General features: G+C 28.8%; 1 protein-coding gene across 1 annotated transcript; it reads left to right on the forward strand.

Moving 5' to 3' along the window:
* The first annotated feature begins 1,418 nt into the window (after positions 1-1,418).
* LOC107437169 (uncharacterized) lies at positions 1,419-5,691 on the forward strand. The gene is made up of 2 exons (XM_016049079.4): positions 1,419-1,571; positions 5,215-5,691. Exons 1-2 carry the CDS (start codon positions 1,550-1,552, stop codon positions 5,580-5,582), a joined length of 390 nt encoding a protein of 129 aa, XP_015904565.3. The 5' UTR covers positions 1,419-1,549; the 3' UTR covers positions 5,583-5,691.
* Positions 5,692-17,683: the final 11,992 nt, after the last annotated feature.

A 17,683-nucleotide genomic window follows, 5' to 3' on the forward strand; every position in this document is an offset into this window, starting at 1 on the left:
AATTTTTTTTAGTATCAGAATTGGGAAAATTAGGGGCTCTCGAATGTTTTTGTTTCAATATTTTGATGATACGTTTTTCTCACTATAATATAAAAAAAACAAAGGACAAATATGCGTTTCCGTTACAAACATTTTGAATCATAAACCAGTAAACCAAGCACAGTTCAGACTTCAGTTACGTTATCGACTACTACAGCTTTCACCGCGCATCAGCTAATCAGCCGTAGCAGGAGTTTTGATTAAGTTGGTGAAACCAGTTCTCTAATAATTAGAACAATAATCAGCCGATTAGAAAATCAACAATTAGGCGAAGTTTCGTGGAATAGTGCCCCAGTTATCTCACAGTAGACTCCTAGCATTAAGGGCCACTCACACTGCAACTCACGTATGCGAATTTTGAGATTAAAAACCTGATTGGTGTAATGCATTTACTTGCGAAAAACTCGTCAATCAGGTTCTCGTTCATATCTCCAAATTTGCACAGGCGATTTTTTTTCCACAGGTGGTGGGAATGCTCCCTTGATTAGCAATGGTCAGTGAGCGGGTGGATGATCATTTTATCAGTTTGCGAAGGGACCGAGGATGTGCGGTATCGATACTCGTTAAACTATTCTTCAGTAAAATGCTCGAATTCACACACAGGTTGTCAGGCAACCGAAGCGGGGAGCCTTCCCCTCTGCAGAGGATCATGATTGTGATGACACATCCTTGGTTCATCCTCAAAGATGTTCGTCAGACCGTCATCATGAGCCCAATGTGTAATTCTAGTGTCAGATAAATAAATAAGAAGCAAACAGGGATTCGGTTCCATAGCCCTATATGCATGCACCAGTAAAATTTGCATATGCTCTTCTACCGGTTTCATGCATGTGTGGCGTATCTACCACTACGAATATTAAACATCAATTCACTGGTATATAAGACATGCTAACTTGATTCAATCACGAGGTACCTTTTGATAGATGAAGGTTGGCATTGTCAATAACTCCGCCCCCACATTGGTGACCCGGACGTGATTTGAACACGCAGTAGTGCCCACTTCGCAAAATAACTTGACGGTAACGCCTACTACGATGGATAGTCCACATTGAACAGTTGACTTGCTACTTGTGACTGCAAAATGCAACATGGAAGCAACAACGAACGCTACAACGTGATGTTAATACACCTCTCACATTCAGCACTCAACAAAGCTCCCCCGGTTTTTCACAAGTGCAGCAACTAGTGAGATTCGTTCATCGAATTCCATTCCTGATAAAATTCTGGTGGGGGAGTATTGTGGTGACATGCTTACTTGATTCAATCACGTTGTACCAATTGATAGATGAAGGTTGGCATTGTCGATAACTCCGGCTCTACACATGTATATCTTACACATACAGTAGTGGGAATAGCGCTTTAAAAACATGTAAGCTGGAAGCAAATTTTAAAATTATTGCAAAGCCTTTTAAAAAAGCTAAGCACCAATTAGCCTGTTTGTTCCTTAAGTTAGTTTTTCTAATGTAGATTTCATTACTTTGTCATGTAAAATTTTGAGAAGTTATTGCTAATGGAAGAAACGAAAGTAAATGGTTAGTAAATTATAATTTCTAAAATATGTTAACAGTACTGCATGCGTAGCCTACTCACTCTTTTAATATTTGAAATTTTTTTCCATGTCTTTGCTAAATGCGTTACTTAGGAAGTATTCTAAAGGAGGGGATATTTCCTTATCGTGATCTGTCGCGCCAACTACAATCGCCAAGTAGGTTTTAAACTTGCAAATTTAAAAAAAAAATAAACATGTAGATGTTTGCCCGGGGGTGGCTACGAGTTATACCTTTCGAGTTGATCCCTTTCTATTATGTTTGTTTCAGTTTCTCGCAGGAAACTACCCTCAAATTTCCAAGAGTTGGCGATTATTCCACCCCAGATCACAGCAAGGAAATTTTACACAGTAGGGTTATAGAACTGATTAGGTTTGTTGGGGTGGATCCTGGAATAGCCCACCCCGCGGCGATTTTTATATATTTCGCCAAGCAAATTTTTAAAATCTCTCTAAACTAGGTTTCTGGATGATATTTTAGCGAGATTACTTTGAACGTCCGATCACACCACCAATATTCTTAAATCTGTTTGATTATTTGATATGTTGAGAGTTTATTACTTCACCGTGCTTCTGGTGTCTTGCTGTTAGAATCATCTTAATTATTTTATATTTTATCGTGCGGTATCGGTTGAAAATGGTGAGCGAATGGATGATTCAAGTTTTAATTTTATTGAATGCGAAAGGTAAGAGAGCGATGATTGAGGGGTGTAGGAATCAAAATTTAATATCGAAAATGTATGAATGCTCTAAATGTAGAGAACAAATGAGTTAGATTGATCAAAAGGATATGATGGATGGTTTTGAATGGAGATGTTGAAAGCGTGGATTGACTGTGGTTGTGCGTGCTTGTCGGAGTGTTAGGAAGGGTGTGTGGTTTTCTATAAGTAAATTAAGTATGTAATGTTTTGCGTGTGACAAGGTATTTGTTTAGAAGATATGAATGAATTTGTTGTGAATGAAGTTAAAATTAATAAGAACACTGTGGTTGATTGGTATATGTTTTGTCGAGAGGTATGCATGGTTGCAATAGTAAAAGAAAGTGTTAAGATAGCAGGAATGAATGTTGTTGTTGTGGAAACTGATGAGAGCAATTTTTGGAAAAATGAAGTATAGAAGGGGTAAGTCTTTGAATATTCAATGGGTGTTTGGCTAGATTGAAAGGGAAACGAATAAATTTTCTTTCTTTCTTCGAGCGGTTGAGCAACGGACAATAAAAAGTTATTGAAAGTAAATAAAGAATGGATAATGCCAGGGTCCATTATTGTGTGTGACTGTTAGAGGGCCTATAACTGCCTCTCAGATGAGGGATATGATCATTTGAAGGTCACCCACAGTCTGACCTTTAAGGACACAGATATCGGTGCCCATACTAATTCCATTGAGGCACCTGAGGTGCAATTAAAAGATCTTTAAAAAATCATACTAGTCTAGCCACACAGAGGGACAATTCAACAGCTACCTCGGGGAGTATATGTGGCGAGGTCTTGAAACCATTCTATGGCTGATGATGCAACTACTGTGGACAATGATTTTTATGGATTGTTAAATTAAAATACAATTTTAAGCCAATTAGCAAAATTGTTTTTGAACAAATGGGAAAAATATATATAGAAATTCACCAGTCATGAATTATTTTTATTTATAGTGAAAATTTTTGAAATATTTTCTTATTTTATTGTTGATTTTTTAATGTAATTATTAATTTTCACAAATTATGTCTAAATTTTCACAAAATGGGCACCTCTTAAAAAAACCTAGACAGACCCCTAAATGTGATGGATCTAAATTTGTTTTTGTCGCCGTATAAAAGATAATTTGCCAATTTGGTGACCATTTCCTAAATTGTTTTCTTTTATAATTATAACTTGTTCGTTCTTCGTTGAGAATGTTCTATAGTCCACTCTTCAATTTTCGTAAACAAACACTTTTTTTTTCTTTCTGAGGATATGAATTGTTACACATTTTTCTGTATAAATTATTATAAAAGTGCAATGAATAGAATTTCAAAGATAAAAAATTACATATTTTTCATATTTATTAAATCTTATAAATTTATGTATTTCCAAGTTTTAAAACTGATGCATAAATAGGGTTGTTAGATTTTTAAACCAGACAAATGTAGCTCTTTTACCAGATTTAAGTTGTTGTTGTTTTTTTTTTAATTTATTTTAGAAAAAAAACTGTGTTTAAAAGAAAGGGAAATTATATATCGCTGATTATGCTCGTGTGATTGTATACGTGGTAGTCTGCAATTTTTCATGTTTTAAATAGTTTGAAGAAACAGCTTTAAACTTTGGAATGGATGCAAACAATGATTTTTAGTTTCTTGGAACTATAATTAAAAATTACATTTCGATGCTGCATAAAAGTAATATCCCAGTTAGTGTAATCCTCTTCAAATTTGAGACTTCTACTCTGCTTAGAATGTGTTATTTCACATTACTAGCTATTACGAAGATTACTCTTAATGATCCTGATGACTAAAAATTATGAATATGGAACTATTTTAGTTTTTCCATAGATTATACTGTCCAGAATTGGAGACTTTTATTTTTGTGACAAACTTTTATCCAATGTTACATTTATTTGAGGTAATTGCTCCAAATTACTCTGATAATTACAAAACATCAAAATTATGTTTTTGTGTTTTTTTTTCTTTTGGTATATCTAATCTGGCAGCAAATTTAAGACATAGATGACGTATAAATATAAGACATATGTCTTGGTAAGAACATATTGTTATTTAGCATTAATTTCAATTAGGCTAATTAAAAAATATACTTAATCAAGTTATAACTTATTTATTTCATGGACACATCCAAATTATGATTTCATTGAGTAGGAGAGTTCCTGGGTGAAAGCTTCTCCTTTTATAGATGTAACAAAATTAACTAAAGTTACCAATATTTTGATTCTCGTAAATAGGTTAAAATGTATTATTTTAAACAAATCTTGTGCATTTATCTAAAAAAAAAGTACATGTTTGTCCAGTATACCATTACTGTTTTTTATTAAGGTTATATGCCACTGCTTCCCTTATTCCCTATACTGATGGCTATGGGGTTAGAGTATTCCCCTTCCAATGAGGTGAACTGGGTTCAAAGCCCAGCGATGACTGGTGAATACGAATTCCAAATCCAGCTTGCACCGACCACAGTGCTGGCGTAACATATCCTCAGTGGTAGATGGATCATGGGTTAGAATCCCCTTGCTGCCAGGCTAACCGTGGATGGTTTTCGTCTACGTGTGACACAAATGCAAGTTAATTCCAACATGAAGTCCTCCACAGAGGGAATTTTCTTACAAAACTTGATACAGGAGTTCCCTTGTCTTCTAGATTGGGTTCAATAATTACAATACTGCGGAGTTAAACATTTGTAGTCATAAACCAAAAAAATTGGACTGGCTGTTCTGTGGCGGCTGTAAAATAAAATATATTGACCATTGAGGTGAAGAGTTGCCTTTGTGGTCATGAATTCTCTCATCATAATTTGGCTTTCGTCGTATTTTTCATTTTTTTCTTCTCTTTTTTTAATGGAACAGTAAAAATTTTTGTCTTAATATAATGAATCATTTGAAAAAATTTTGAAATTATTTTTCACAAATATATTTTTTTGTATTTCCAGACACAATTAATACCCCACCTCAAGAAGAGAAACCAGAGAAAACAAAAGATGAGGAAATATTAGAGCTTGCCAAAAAGGAACTTATGCGAGATGTCAAATGTGCCTCCATTAGAGCTGAACAATATGGTGCTCATAGTTGGGCAAAACCTCCAAATTATCGTCCTAGCCAAAGATTCTTAAAACATATGTTAATGAGTAACTCTAATCATAATGAACGTAGAGAGAAAAGACAACGAGACATAACACAGAGTGAAAGAGACACATTTAAAAGGCATAGTGATTATATTACTCAAGACTCAAAGAAGAAAAAAAGAAATGACTTAAATGATAGATCTCATTCTAAGCATAAACATAATGATAAAAGATAGTGAACTAACTTGATATGTTATATCACTAAGATTTCGATTTGTTATATATTATGATTTATGATAAATATTCTGTTATTTATTTGAAAATAAAACTTGTCAAGAAAACTAATTCATTTTTAAAATTTTATGTCTATAAAACATCTATGCACAAACTTAAGTTTATAAAGGTTTATTTTTTTGTTTTAAAACTTTTATTAAATTTTAAAAGATTATGATAAAAGTGCTCAAAAAGTATACTATTCGTATAAGTACAGTAGGGAACCGATTATCCGGAATGATCGGGACCATCGCTATTCCGGATAACTGATTTTTCCGGTTTTCTGAATCGCTACAAAAAGCCGTTTTTTTATTGTTAAACCCAACTAAAAAAAAAAAATATTTGGAAATAATCTTAAAAAGAAGAAAAAATGATGAAGTAATACACTAATAATTTCCAAAATGATGGTAAGGTGAAAATCTTTCAAAAAAAAAAAAGAAAAATCTTAAGAGGAAAAAAAAAAATTGTTTTTAAAAATTGCGGGAAAATTTATCGAATTTTGTTCCGGTTTTTTGGTTTTCTGATTTCCGGATAATGGGTTCTGTACTGTACCAAATTTTTATTCTTTTGGAAAAAATATTGGGAGTGCAAAAATACTCCTTTTTCTAAAAATAAGCCCCATCCCTTAACAACACTGCCTTTTTATTCATACTCCATTAAAAAAAATAATTCACACTTATATAGTACATATTGTAATAAGTAAAGAACATAATATGTGTCCGTAAGTTCCATTAATGACAATAGTTTCAAAGTTCACTAATAGTTTTGGAAGAATATTTAATATTGTTATTAATTTTACAAGAATTCCTAGGTATGTTTATAATGTCTCTTCAAAGCAGGACAATATAAATCAGGAAAGTATGAGAAATATTTTAACTAGCTGAATATCCGTTCTTTGTACAGAGTGAGAAAAGTAAACAAATTAGTACTGCGCAACGAAATTATGCACAAAATTTAGTCATTTACCAACACAATGAATAAAGCTAAAATAATGTTAAAATTTTTTTTAATTATAATTTGTGTTATTAGATTAAGCAAAATACGCTTTTAGTAGTTCATTCCATCAGAGTAAAGATTCACTGTATTCAAAATCATTTGGCTGGATGCTATTGGCTTGACAACTGATAATACTCAAAATTTAGCACACTGGAGCGATTTTTCCTTTAGAGAGGCCATAAACCTATTTTCACAGTATCTATATTAAAGCTTCCAAGTATCGATGCAGTTCTAAAAGGGGTCAAATATACAAACATATGTTGTATCCATATTAGTATATTTAGAACCTAGGAATTAAAACTGGACCTATTACCTTAATACCAGTAATGCCTATTACACCTTTTCTTGATTAATTTTGCTTTTGTGTAGCGATGAGTACTTAGTAAGTTTTTTTTTTTTTAAATTTCAATAAGTTAAATTTCACTATCACCAATATTACTTAGGCATAATTGGAGTTTATAATATTTTAGCAATTTTTAATTCTCTTAAAAGAATTAGTATTAGTTCTTCATTAATTCTGCTTTTAATACAGAGCAGATTATTTTTATTTAATTAGTACTTATCACCAAAATAAATTAAGCATCAACATCAAAAATGGTTTTTACTTTTCTCTTTTAAGTATTAGTACCATTTTTCCATTAACTTCATTTTTTAGTACATAGCTTATTTTTTATTTCAATAAATACTTATTGTCAAAGTTAATTAAACATCATTGGCACCAATAAGAGCATTGCAATTGAATATGATTCTCTTTAGCAAATTTGTACCATTTCTTTATTAATTTCGCTTTTTAGTACATTTTTTTAAAAATTTCAATAGGTACCTATTTCACATTAAAAAATGTGCAATAAATTGCCTCTTTTTAATGTGAGCTATAAACTTGAAAACAGTACTGATGTTACCTTCAAAATATTTGATTAAAAAAAAAAGAAGGAAAAAAACAGAATCGTCTGAATTTAATTTTTACTCAATGGAAAGTTCAAACCAATAAAAACCGCTCATAACAGAATGCTCTGGCGCCAGCAGTGACTTTCCTCATGCTTCAAACAATCGGTTCAGTATGCCAAATTTCATCACTCTCAGTTGAATGGTTGAGGAGTTTATAAAGGACACGCAAACATTTATTTTTATGTATATCAGGGATGAGATTTTTCCGCTTTTTAGCGGATTTCCGCTTTTTTCACTTTTATCTCTTGAATTTCAGCTTTTTTATCAAAAATTCAGATTTTCTAAAAATTTCACTTTTTTTTATAGGTATTCCGCTTTTTCAGAAAATTCACCGATTTTCAAAGAGAAACAGAAAATTCAAACTACATAGCTACCAATCCTTTCTCATTTTTACTTATTTTTAGCTATTTTCTCCCCTTTTACACGCAGCAGATAAGATTTTCCAAATTTTTTACCCACCCTCCAGATAAATCCGATTTTCGTAGTTCAAACGACGCTGCGTCTGTCAAACCTTTTAGAGGTCCCAAGCCTGGAATCTGCTAATATCTCGATTCTTATTCACACGATTTTAATATCAAACATAGCTTTTCATATTTGCTTGTTGCGATTCTTATTCACGCGATTTGAATATTGTACGCTGCGATTCTTATTTACGAGATTTAAAATTCCGATATTGTGATTCGTATTATTTACGTCTTTCTAAAAACCTATGTAGCGATTCGTATTCACGCAAGTTTAAAATTCAATGTGTTGATTTGCTCATGCGGTTTATAATATCAACCATTGATTTTCGTATTTATACATGATTTTAAAATAAGGCATTAGAATTCGCATTCTAAAAATTATTCATCATAATTCTTATTTATGCAATCTAAAAATTACGCATCATGATTCGTATTTACGCTATCTAAAAATTATAAATTGTGATTTGTTGTGTGTATATCCAAGTTTGTATTTTCAAAATCGTATATCTAGTTTCATATTCATGTGATTTCAAAATCCATAATTGTTATTCATATTCACGCAATTTTAAGATCAACTATCGCGATTCTTGTAAGAAGTAATTTTTTTAAAATTAGTTACTATAAAGTTGACTATTTTTCTAACGACGATTATTAGTATATGTAAGTGTTACAACATCAGAGAAACTGGAAGGGAATATATTCAAAACTTACATTCTGTGCTTGCAAAGAAGGAAAAATAGGATTTGTCACAAGATGTTTGAAGATGGACTGACGGCTAAATATAGCAAACAGAAAAGATATAGCAAACAAAAGCAATCACTTAAAAAGGGATTTAATTAATTTTTTTTTGGAAAAAGAGTAATTAACTCATCATCAAAATTTTATTTATAATTGCTGTTATTTATGCTATAAAATGCAAAATTCTTATCAAATGAAAAACAATTATCCAAACAGTTGCTGATTGTCATGTAATTTTTCAAACTAAAATAGCAATTTTTGTATGTTAAGGAGTTACTATATATTTCTACTTCACTGTTATTGATATGTTTCAGAGGGCTCTACTTAGATTAGACTATGATATGAACATAATGATTTGGTCCATTGTTAAAGTTTTTGTTTTCAATATAATTTAAAAATTAATATTACTGATATATTTACTATAAATCACATAACAGTATTTATTAAAAGAAATGAAATATTAATGTATATTCTCAGTAGTTTTAATTTGCTAAAGCAGGTAGTTTTTTAAGTAATAATTGTCTCTTATGTGAACTGAGGGAAAATATAATTTCCAGCTTTATTTTTTCAATTGGTAATTTTTATTTTCACTAAATGTTAAGTATCATTGTAATCATTTATATAATAATAGATTAGTTCACAATTGTATGTCAACTAGGACTGGGCTATAAATCGATATATCGCGACATATCGATTTAACGCCTATATCGGCAAACCGATACAGCGACTTTCATTCCAAGCGATGCATCAGAAATCTGATTTAAGCCGTCGAGTGAAGAAGACGATATAGCGATACACGCAAGGACTTTCTCTTACGTTCCGATGCCAACTCGCGCTGTGGAAGACGATATTGTTTCGTTATGTTGAGACGGCCTTGACTGATGAGCGGTAGAATCAGAATCACTTTTGAGACCTATATAGTTATATCACATGTTCGTTTTCGCAACTTCGCGATTTGAAATCGTTTCTTGTAGATTATTTTCAATGGGATTAACTTCGTGATCGCCGTCGTAACCTTGTTCTGAACGCAATCTATTATTGAAAAGAATTTATAAAGAAAAGTTTCTTCATTAATTAGGTAAGTTTTTTATTTATTTTCTGACAAAACTTTTTTTATATTTTTAAATGTGAAAATTATCGGAAATCTAATTTAAGGCACCCATAAGAAATTAAATTACAAAGTAAATAAATTTGTTAGGTTATTTTTTTACTTTCTTTTAATTTATTAAAAACCTTTCGGATAAAACTTCTAATAATTTAATGGGCTTCTATTACTGATTTTAAATTTATAAATCTTGAGTAGGACTGGGCTATAAATCGATATATCGCGACATATCGATTTAACGCCTATATCGGCAAACCGATACAGCAACTTTCATTCCAAGCGATACATCAGAAATGTGATTTAAGCCGTCGAGTGAAGAAGACGATATAACGATATAGCGATACACGCAAGGACTTTCTCTTACGTTCCGATGCCAACTCGCGCTGTGGAAGACGATATTGTTTCGTTATGTTGAGACGGCCTTGACTGATGAGCGGTAGAATCAGAATCACTTTTGAGACCTTATATCGTTATATCACATGTTCGTTTTCGCACCTTCGCGATTTGAAATCGTTTCTTGTAGATTATTTTCAATGGGATTAACTTCGTGATGGCCGTCGTAACCTTGTTCTGAACGCAATCTATTATTGAAAAGAATTTATAAAGAAAAGTTTCTTCATTAATTAGGTAAGTTTTTTATTTATTTTCTGACAAAACTTTTTTTATATTTTTAAATGTGAAAATTATCGGAAATCTAATTTAAGGCACCCATAAGGAATTAAATTACAAAGTAAATAGATTTGTTAGGTTATTTTTTTACTTTTTTTAAATTTATTAAAAACTTTTCGGATAAAACTTCTAATTATTTAATGGGCTTCTATTACTGATTTTAAATTTATAAATCTTGCGTTGTTTTTATTTTTAGAAATAAAGTTAAAACAAAACTTATTTTTTGGACATAAGTCAATAAACTTTATTTGTTCAAAAGAATTTGAAAAGTTTGCGAATTTTATTCATTTCTTTTTTTTTTATCAATTACTACTTCGTTTTATTAGAGAGTAAAATCATTATTTTTTTTTAATTTTCGTTTTATATTATTAGTTAATTAGCTAAATATATTACCGAATATCACAATTCTTTTGTTTTTATTTTTAAGAATTTAATTAAGAAACTTTGCCTTACTTTGTTTTTCGTTCATAATTCGGTCATTATTTAATTTAATTTAATTACTTATATGAAATAATAATAAAAATAGTGTTTAAGAAGCATTTTTTTTTCTAAAATTTATTTAGCTCTTTGTTTTAAGCATACAAATAATTTTTTAACGAACTTATTTTTTAAATTTTGTTCCTATGCTGTTAGGTAAATATATTGATAAATTTCACTTTTATTTATTTTTTTTATTTTTAAACTAAGAAATCTTTTGTTATTTGCGTGATCATTTTTAGAAAATATAACAAAACTTGTGTTTAGTTCTTCATTAAGAATTTGAACATTACGATCGAACTTAATAATTCTGTAATTATTTACGCATAATAGTACAAGCAAATATTGATTTGTTAAAAAAAAGTTTCTTTTTTTAAAAAAAAAAAAAATATTTTTAACACTTTGTTTTAAGTGTATAATGAATTTCTTAACAGGCTTTTTTTTTAATTTTTTAAATTTTCTTTCAATAATTTCAGCTAGATATCTTTATAAAATTCCCTTTTTATTTTTAAACAGAGAAATCTTTCAGAGAACGAAAATTTTAAGAAATTATTACAAATCTTATGTTTACTTTTTAGTTTAAAATTCGAACATTTTTAATTTTAAACTTCGGCTTTTAGTCAATCTAACTTTTATTTTAATTAAAATATATTTTGAAATTTTAAAATCAGCTTTTGTTTAATAACAATATTTTTTTTCATTAAGGGTGTTTTAGGGGTTAACTTAAATTAAGACTGCTTATACCTTATAAACGATAAAGAAGTGCAAATATTTCATTCTGTATCTACACACATTTTTTCAATAAATATTTTAAGTAAGATTTGTACATCTTAGTCAATTTATTTAATATCTTTCTTAAGCAGAACATATATATTTTCAAATTTATAAATTGATTTAAATCAATATGCGTATGAAGTCTTGATAGAAATCTGACTTTCTGTGCCTTAAAGTAAATGAAATTCAAAAATACTATATCGCGATACATCGCTATATCGCGATGCAAAACTGACGATATATCACGATATATAATTTCTAATATCGCCCAGTCCTAATGTCAACACATTATTTATTACCTTAAACTGCCTGGAATTTATTATTAAAGGGTTGTACTCGCGTAAAATTTACTATCGTGGAAATTCAGCTTTTTTGCCTTTTCGCTAATCTCATCCCTGGTATATAGATTAGAACCCCTACTAAAATATTCTGGTTGCTGTAAAAACGAGTACTGTTTACTAAAGCCTCATTTTAACATTTTTTGAAAACTAAAAGTTTTAATGAATACCAACTTCTAATAGTCAGGAAAGCATTTTTCATTACTTTTTTTAACTACCTAGAATTTCGAAATCAATATTTCAACCACTTTTTGACAAGCTAGAACACCAAAATCTCTTGAAGGGGCTATGTGCCTAATGTCAATGTAAGTTCAAACCATTTCCCCAACTGCCAGGAAAGGAATTGCTAAATAGAATTTATCGTCACTCAAAAGTCCCGACTAACTATAGTGCTCCAATCTTATCTGAAGCTGCGTGTCTAATAAGAATACTAGTTTCAATCGTTTTCTGATAGCTATAAACAGAATCTATCATTTAAATTTCAATACTTACTAGTTACAAACATTTAGAGAAAAAAATTTACCTCATCGATTTTATGGACTGTCCCTTCAATAGATAACATGAATTTTGTCAGGTATTTTTATACATAAAATGTTTACTTTAAACATTGGACTTTTATGTATATCAAAATCAATTTACTTTATTTTCCCTAAATTTTTGGATTTTATTTATTTTAAATTCCCTGACATTTCCAGTTTGTTAAAATTCCTCCTTTTCCGTGTTCTCCCTTATTTTCCTGTAAAGTAGCTACCCTGTGCAAGTAAAGTTTATATTACCTAATAGAATTTCTCATCAATCAAACTTTCAACCACCTTCTGTTAGCTAGCGTGCTCCAATTTCAACTTGTAATTAAAAGTGTAAGTTAAGCTAATGTTACTTACCCTAAACCTTCCTAAAATATGAAAAAGTTTAAAAGAATTATTATATGCAATCAAACAAAACACAAAATTAAAAAAAAAGATTTCTTTAAAAAAGCATGATAAGATTTTTATTTGGTATTAAAAATGATTGTCTTCATTACAGAAATATACATTCACAGCAATGATTTTTTATGAATGATTATGAAAGCTCAATGAATCACAGGTTTTTTTTTTTTTCAGTTCAAAGCTTGTAGCAAAAGAAAAAAACTATAACAGTGAAACAACAAATATTATCCTTCTAAAATGCATATTTTAAATAAATCAAAAATTTAAATAAGTTTTGACACCTATGAATTAAAAAATTTGGTTCAATAGAATTATTTTGTTTACAAAAATATATGCCTATAACAATATATTTTTATTTAATAAATGATCAGAAAAAAATTATCTTCAATTACAACGACTTTTCATTTCATAAAGTAATTGAAGAGCTTGGGGCAACATTCAAAGTTTTTTTTTAAGGTGAATTTTCACATCGAACTTTTCCATAGTATAGATAATGAACAAGTTTCTGGAATTTCCACTGGATTACTACAAAGAAATGTTTTGTTGCTGACACCAAAAATTTAGTGTTTTTCACCAAAAACATTCTAAACAATATGAAAATGTAGCTTATCGATGTATTGCCCCAAAGCATTCAATTATAATATAGTGATATCTATTTTTTTAACTTTATATTACATTATAATAAATATAATATAAAGTTAAACAATAAATATGAGACATTTCTTCCAATTCCACTGCATTTTATTTGAAAAACTAGCCCAAGTACTAATAAAAAATATGGGCTAACAAGACAAAAGAAGTTAGTTTTAAAACCAGCTCACCCTTACATACTTGCAAGTAATTTTTAAATTTTTGTTACAATTCTCAGTGAATATATATGCATATTATTGCCCTTTTTTAAAAATAATTATCAAATTTATAAAATTATAAACAAATACAAAAATATATTTTTAATAAAAAAAGTTTTAAAAAATATTTTTGAGAAATTAAAAAATTTCAGGAATTATTAGTTTTTTTTTCTGGAATTATTTACTTTTCTTAACCATAAAATAAGGCAGGTATCATTAGCTTTATTCCACTCCCCCAAATAAAGATCAGTTTAAATATCATACTTTCTACAAACTTTTTTTTAGTTTAAGTAAAAACTTGAATGTTTTGAAATATAAAAAACCTTCAATGATGAGGTTCTCAAAAAGATTCACTCGGTTTAACTAGTTTTAAAACTATATGTGAGGGAGAAGAAGAATTTAAATTAATCCTTAATAGCTAAACATTGACAATAAAACTTCAGACAATATTGTGAAATTTAAATATTTCAGTTACACCAAATATTAAATTTCATCACTAATAGTTATTTTAATAAAAAGTTAAAAGAGTTCTTAAGCTAAGCGAAGCTAATTTGTTTGATATGAATAAAGAAAATATAAAAATAAACACTATTTAAAATAGCAGTCTGTGACTCAAATGATTAGTTACACAATTACTTTGATTTAAGTTCAATCTTATAAACAAAATAAAATGAATAATATTTACTGTTCCACTCTTCAAAATACATAATTACTTCAAAGCTTGGATGAAATTAATGTAAAGCAATAATTCATAGTTCATATAATTCGTTACAAGGTACACATGCACAATAAAAAGTCATGGTAACAATAATGAAGTAGTAAAAATAACATACACAAAACTACAAACGATAAATATGAATTTTGGTTTGTAAAATCACAATTCAATAGAAAGATATCACTACATTTGAATAAAACATGGGCAAAATGGGAAGTAAATATTGGGCAAAAAATTCATTGTATTTCATAATTTTTGATTGGTATTAATGAGGTGCATGCATAAAAAGTTTTAAAAATTCATTAAATAAAGTTGTTTTTTTTAAGTTATCACTTGTAGAAAAATCTTTAAAATTTAATAAACAACATGGTATTACTAGGTATATATACATAATAAAAGTCTGTTAATTAGCATAAATACTATTTACAAATATACATCGCAATATATTATAAGGTAAATATTTAAAAAGCGAACAATTTATATAAACTTATACTTCGAAAAGAATACTTTTTTATGTCTGTTATAATTAAATCAAATTATGCTCTAACTGGAAATAACTAAATAAATATTAGAAAAAAATTCAATTGTCCAATAAATATTTAAGAAAAATAATTTTTTATAATCGATAAAGATATTGTCATATCCTCCAGCCTTTTTACTTTTGGTGGAAGATTTTTCCAGTAGTAGTTAACTAATATTAAAAAAAAATTAAACTTGTTCTTAAAAATTCTAAATACTTCAAAATAAAAAAAATTTAAAAATAGAATTTTTTAAAAAGGAAGACATTAGCCTATCTGGTTAATAGATTCTTAATACAGTCAAACTCGTTTATTGTGTTCCCTGATTTAACAAGATTTCTGTTATAACAAGAAAATTTTTAAATAAATTTTAACATTAAGCTAAGGTCTTACATGTAGGACTTAATTTTAACAAGGAAATTAAAAATTTCTGGTAAAACTTTTTTATTGCAATTGGCAAAAAAAACTCATTGCTTGAAAAAAAAATATTTTTTTTTAAGTATTTTAAATTTTAGTTCTTGGTATAATTTATTTTATCAATACACATCTTTGTAATGGGAACATAAAGAGCTTCAACAGAAAAAAGGAATTCGGAGAACAGCATAACAGGGAGCAGAAAGGAAGATTTAGTTTCCTAACATTTTTCGATGCCGATGGAATATAAAAAGGAATTTTCTGAATGATCAATAATATGATTACACATATTCGAAAAGGTGCAAAAAAGAAAAGGATGAGGCTTTAATGAAAGGAATTCATGCTTAATACAGAACTGCTTTTATCATCATTAAGGTGTTAGGGATAATTTAATAAACGCCATAAGTGTTTATGTCCAGAGAAAGCAAAATCATAAATAAGTTTTTTTATGAATTTTGTACCCGTCTTGAGAGCGACCACAGTGCTGACGTAAAAAATCCCCAGTGGTAGACGGAACAGAGGCCCCTTGCTGTCAAGCAAACTGTGGGAGATTTTTAGTGATTTTCCTTTATATGTAATGCAAATGTTTCCTTTATATATAATGGTTAATTTCACCAAAATGTCTTCCATGAAGGCTAGTTTCTCCCAATGCTTGATCCAGGAGTTCCCTTATCTTCTAGGTTGGGTTCAAAATTACAAGGTTATGGAGTTGAACATTGGCAGTTGTTAACTCAGAATTGTGTCGGCTGTTCGACGCTCATTATAAAATTTTAAAAAAAGGTCTTACGTATTTTCCTTAGAAGTGTAAATAAAATAATCAATAAAAGGTAACTTTTATACTGCCATGTAATTTTTTAAAACAGAAGAACACATAAGTGATTCTCGATAGATTTTGAGAAATATGGTTTGCAAAATTTATTTTCTTTCATTTGCTAATACTATCAACAGCAAAATAGAATTTCAGAAAACTGATTTAAAAAAAAAAAAATTGTAAAAAAATTTATGATGTGTAGCTTATGCCAAATTGACAAACACATACAAATCTCAGTTTTGAATTTTTTTTTTAACACTTGATGTTTTTATAGCAAGGCAGTTTTAGCATTATCCAGCTTTGCACATTTAAATTTTTTATTTTTGATAATTCCAACCATTTGGGGTCTAAAAAGCACGCTGATAAAACAAGAAATTACCTCACATCCTTTGTACTTGTAATAAATGAGTTTAACTGTATCTATGTTTAAATGAAATTTACTTAGTCTGGTGGTCCAAATTTTTTCAAATCAAACTTGGTAAACCTGATTTTAAAGCTTAATTTCTGTCACCAGGGTGAAAAATATATTCTGTTGCAACTACAGAAAATCCAAAACAGTTGAAGGGTACACAAAGAGGGGAAAAAAATATGTTGGTAGACAATAAATACTAATTCTTACACCATTCTAAAAATGAACAACAACAACAACAACAAAAAATTACATCAAAGAAGCAAAAAAAAAATTTGGAATCAAATAGGCAGTATTATAACAAACAGTTTAATTATTTTTTTCTAATAATGGATTTTAAAGTAAAAAAACAAAGATCTTAAAAGTTATTTAATATAAGATATCAAGCTAAAAATTATGTATTTCATGAAAAGATGATACTAATTTAGTTATAAACCTATACAATTTTAAAAGTTCCTATATTTTATGATTAACAACAGTAAAATAAATAAAAAATTATTATAATGAACATTTTGAAAAAGTAAAGTAATAGAATAAAAATATTAAAGAAATAATAAATTTAGTTCAAGATTATTTTAGAATGGTGGAAGAAACAAAAGTTCCATTATTTATAATCTAAACAATATTAATAATTGGTAATTAAACTTTATTCGCAATAATCTTCTAAAAATATACTAATTTTAAATGCTTTATCCATCTAAAATATATTTTAGTAATTTGATTTTCTAAAAAAAATGTGCTACTTTTGGAAAAAAGAGACATACAAATGATATTAGATAATTTTCTTTTTAAAATCCTCAAGTACAACTTTCATATTAATAAAGAAATTTTTCAAAAATTCAGTTTGAGAATGTGATTCCAGAATGATTGTAAAGAAGTACAAGTGCAATTATGCATAATCAAAGTAATAATAT

The sequence above is a fragment of the Parasteatoda tepidariorum genome, chromosome 3 (assembly GCF_982258835.1).
Source record: "Parasteatoda tepidariorum strain Cologne lab strain chromosome 3, Ptep-v5.0, whole genome shotgun sequence".
Taxonomy (NCBI): domain Eukaryota; kingdom Metazoa; phylum Arthropoda; class Arachnida; order Araneae; family Theridiidae; genus Parasteatoda; species Parasteatoda tepidariorum.

Coding starts and splice junctions, on each gene's coding strand:
- LOC107437169 (XM_016049079.4), top strand. CDS start 1,550: ATGGAAGAAACGAAAGTAAATG. Junction 1,572..5,214: donor GGAAGAAACGAAAGTAAATG/GTTAGTAAATTA, acceptor TTGTATTTCCAG/ACACAATTAATACCCCACCT.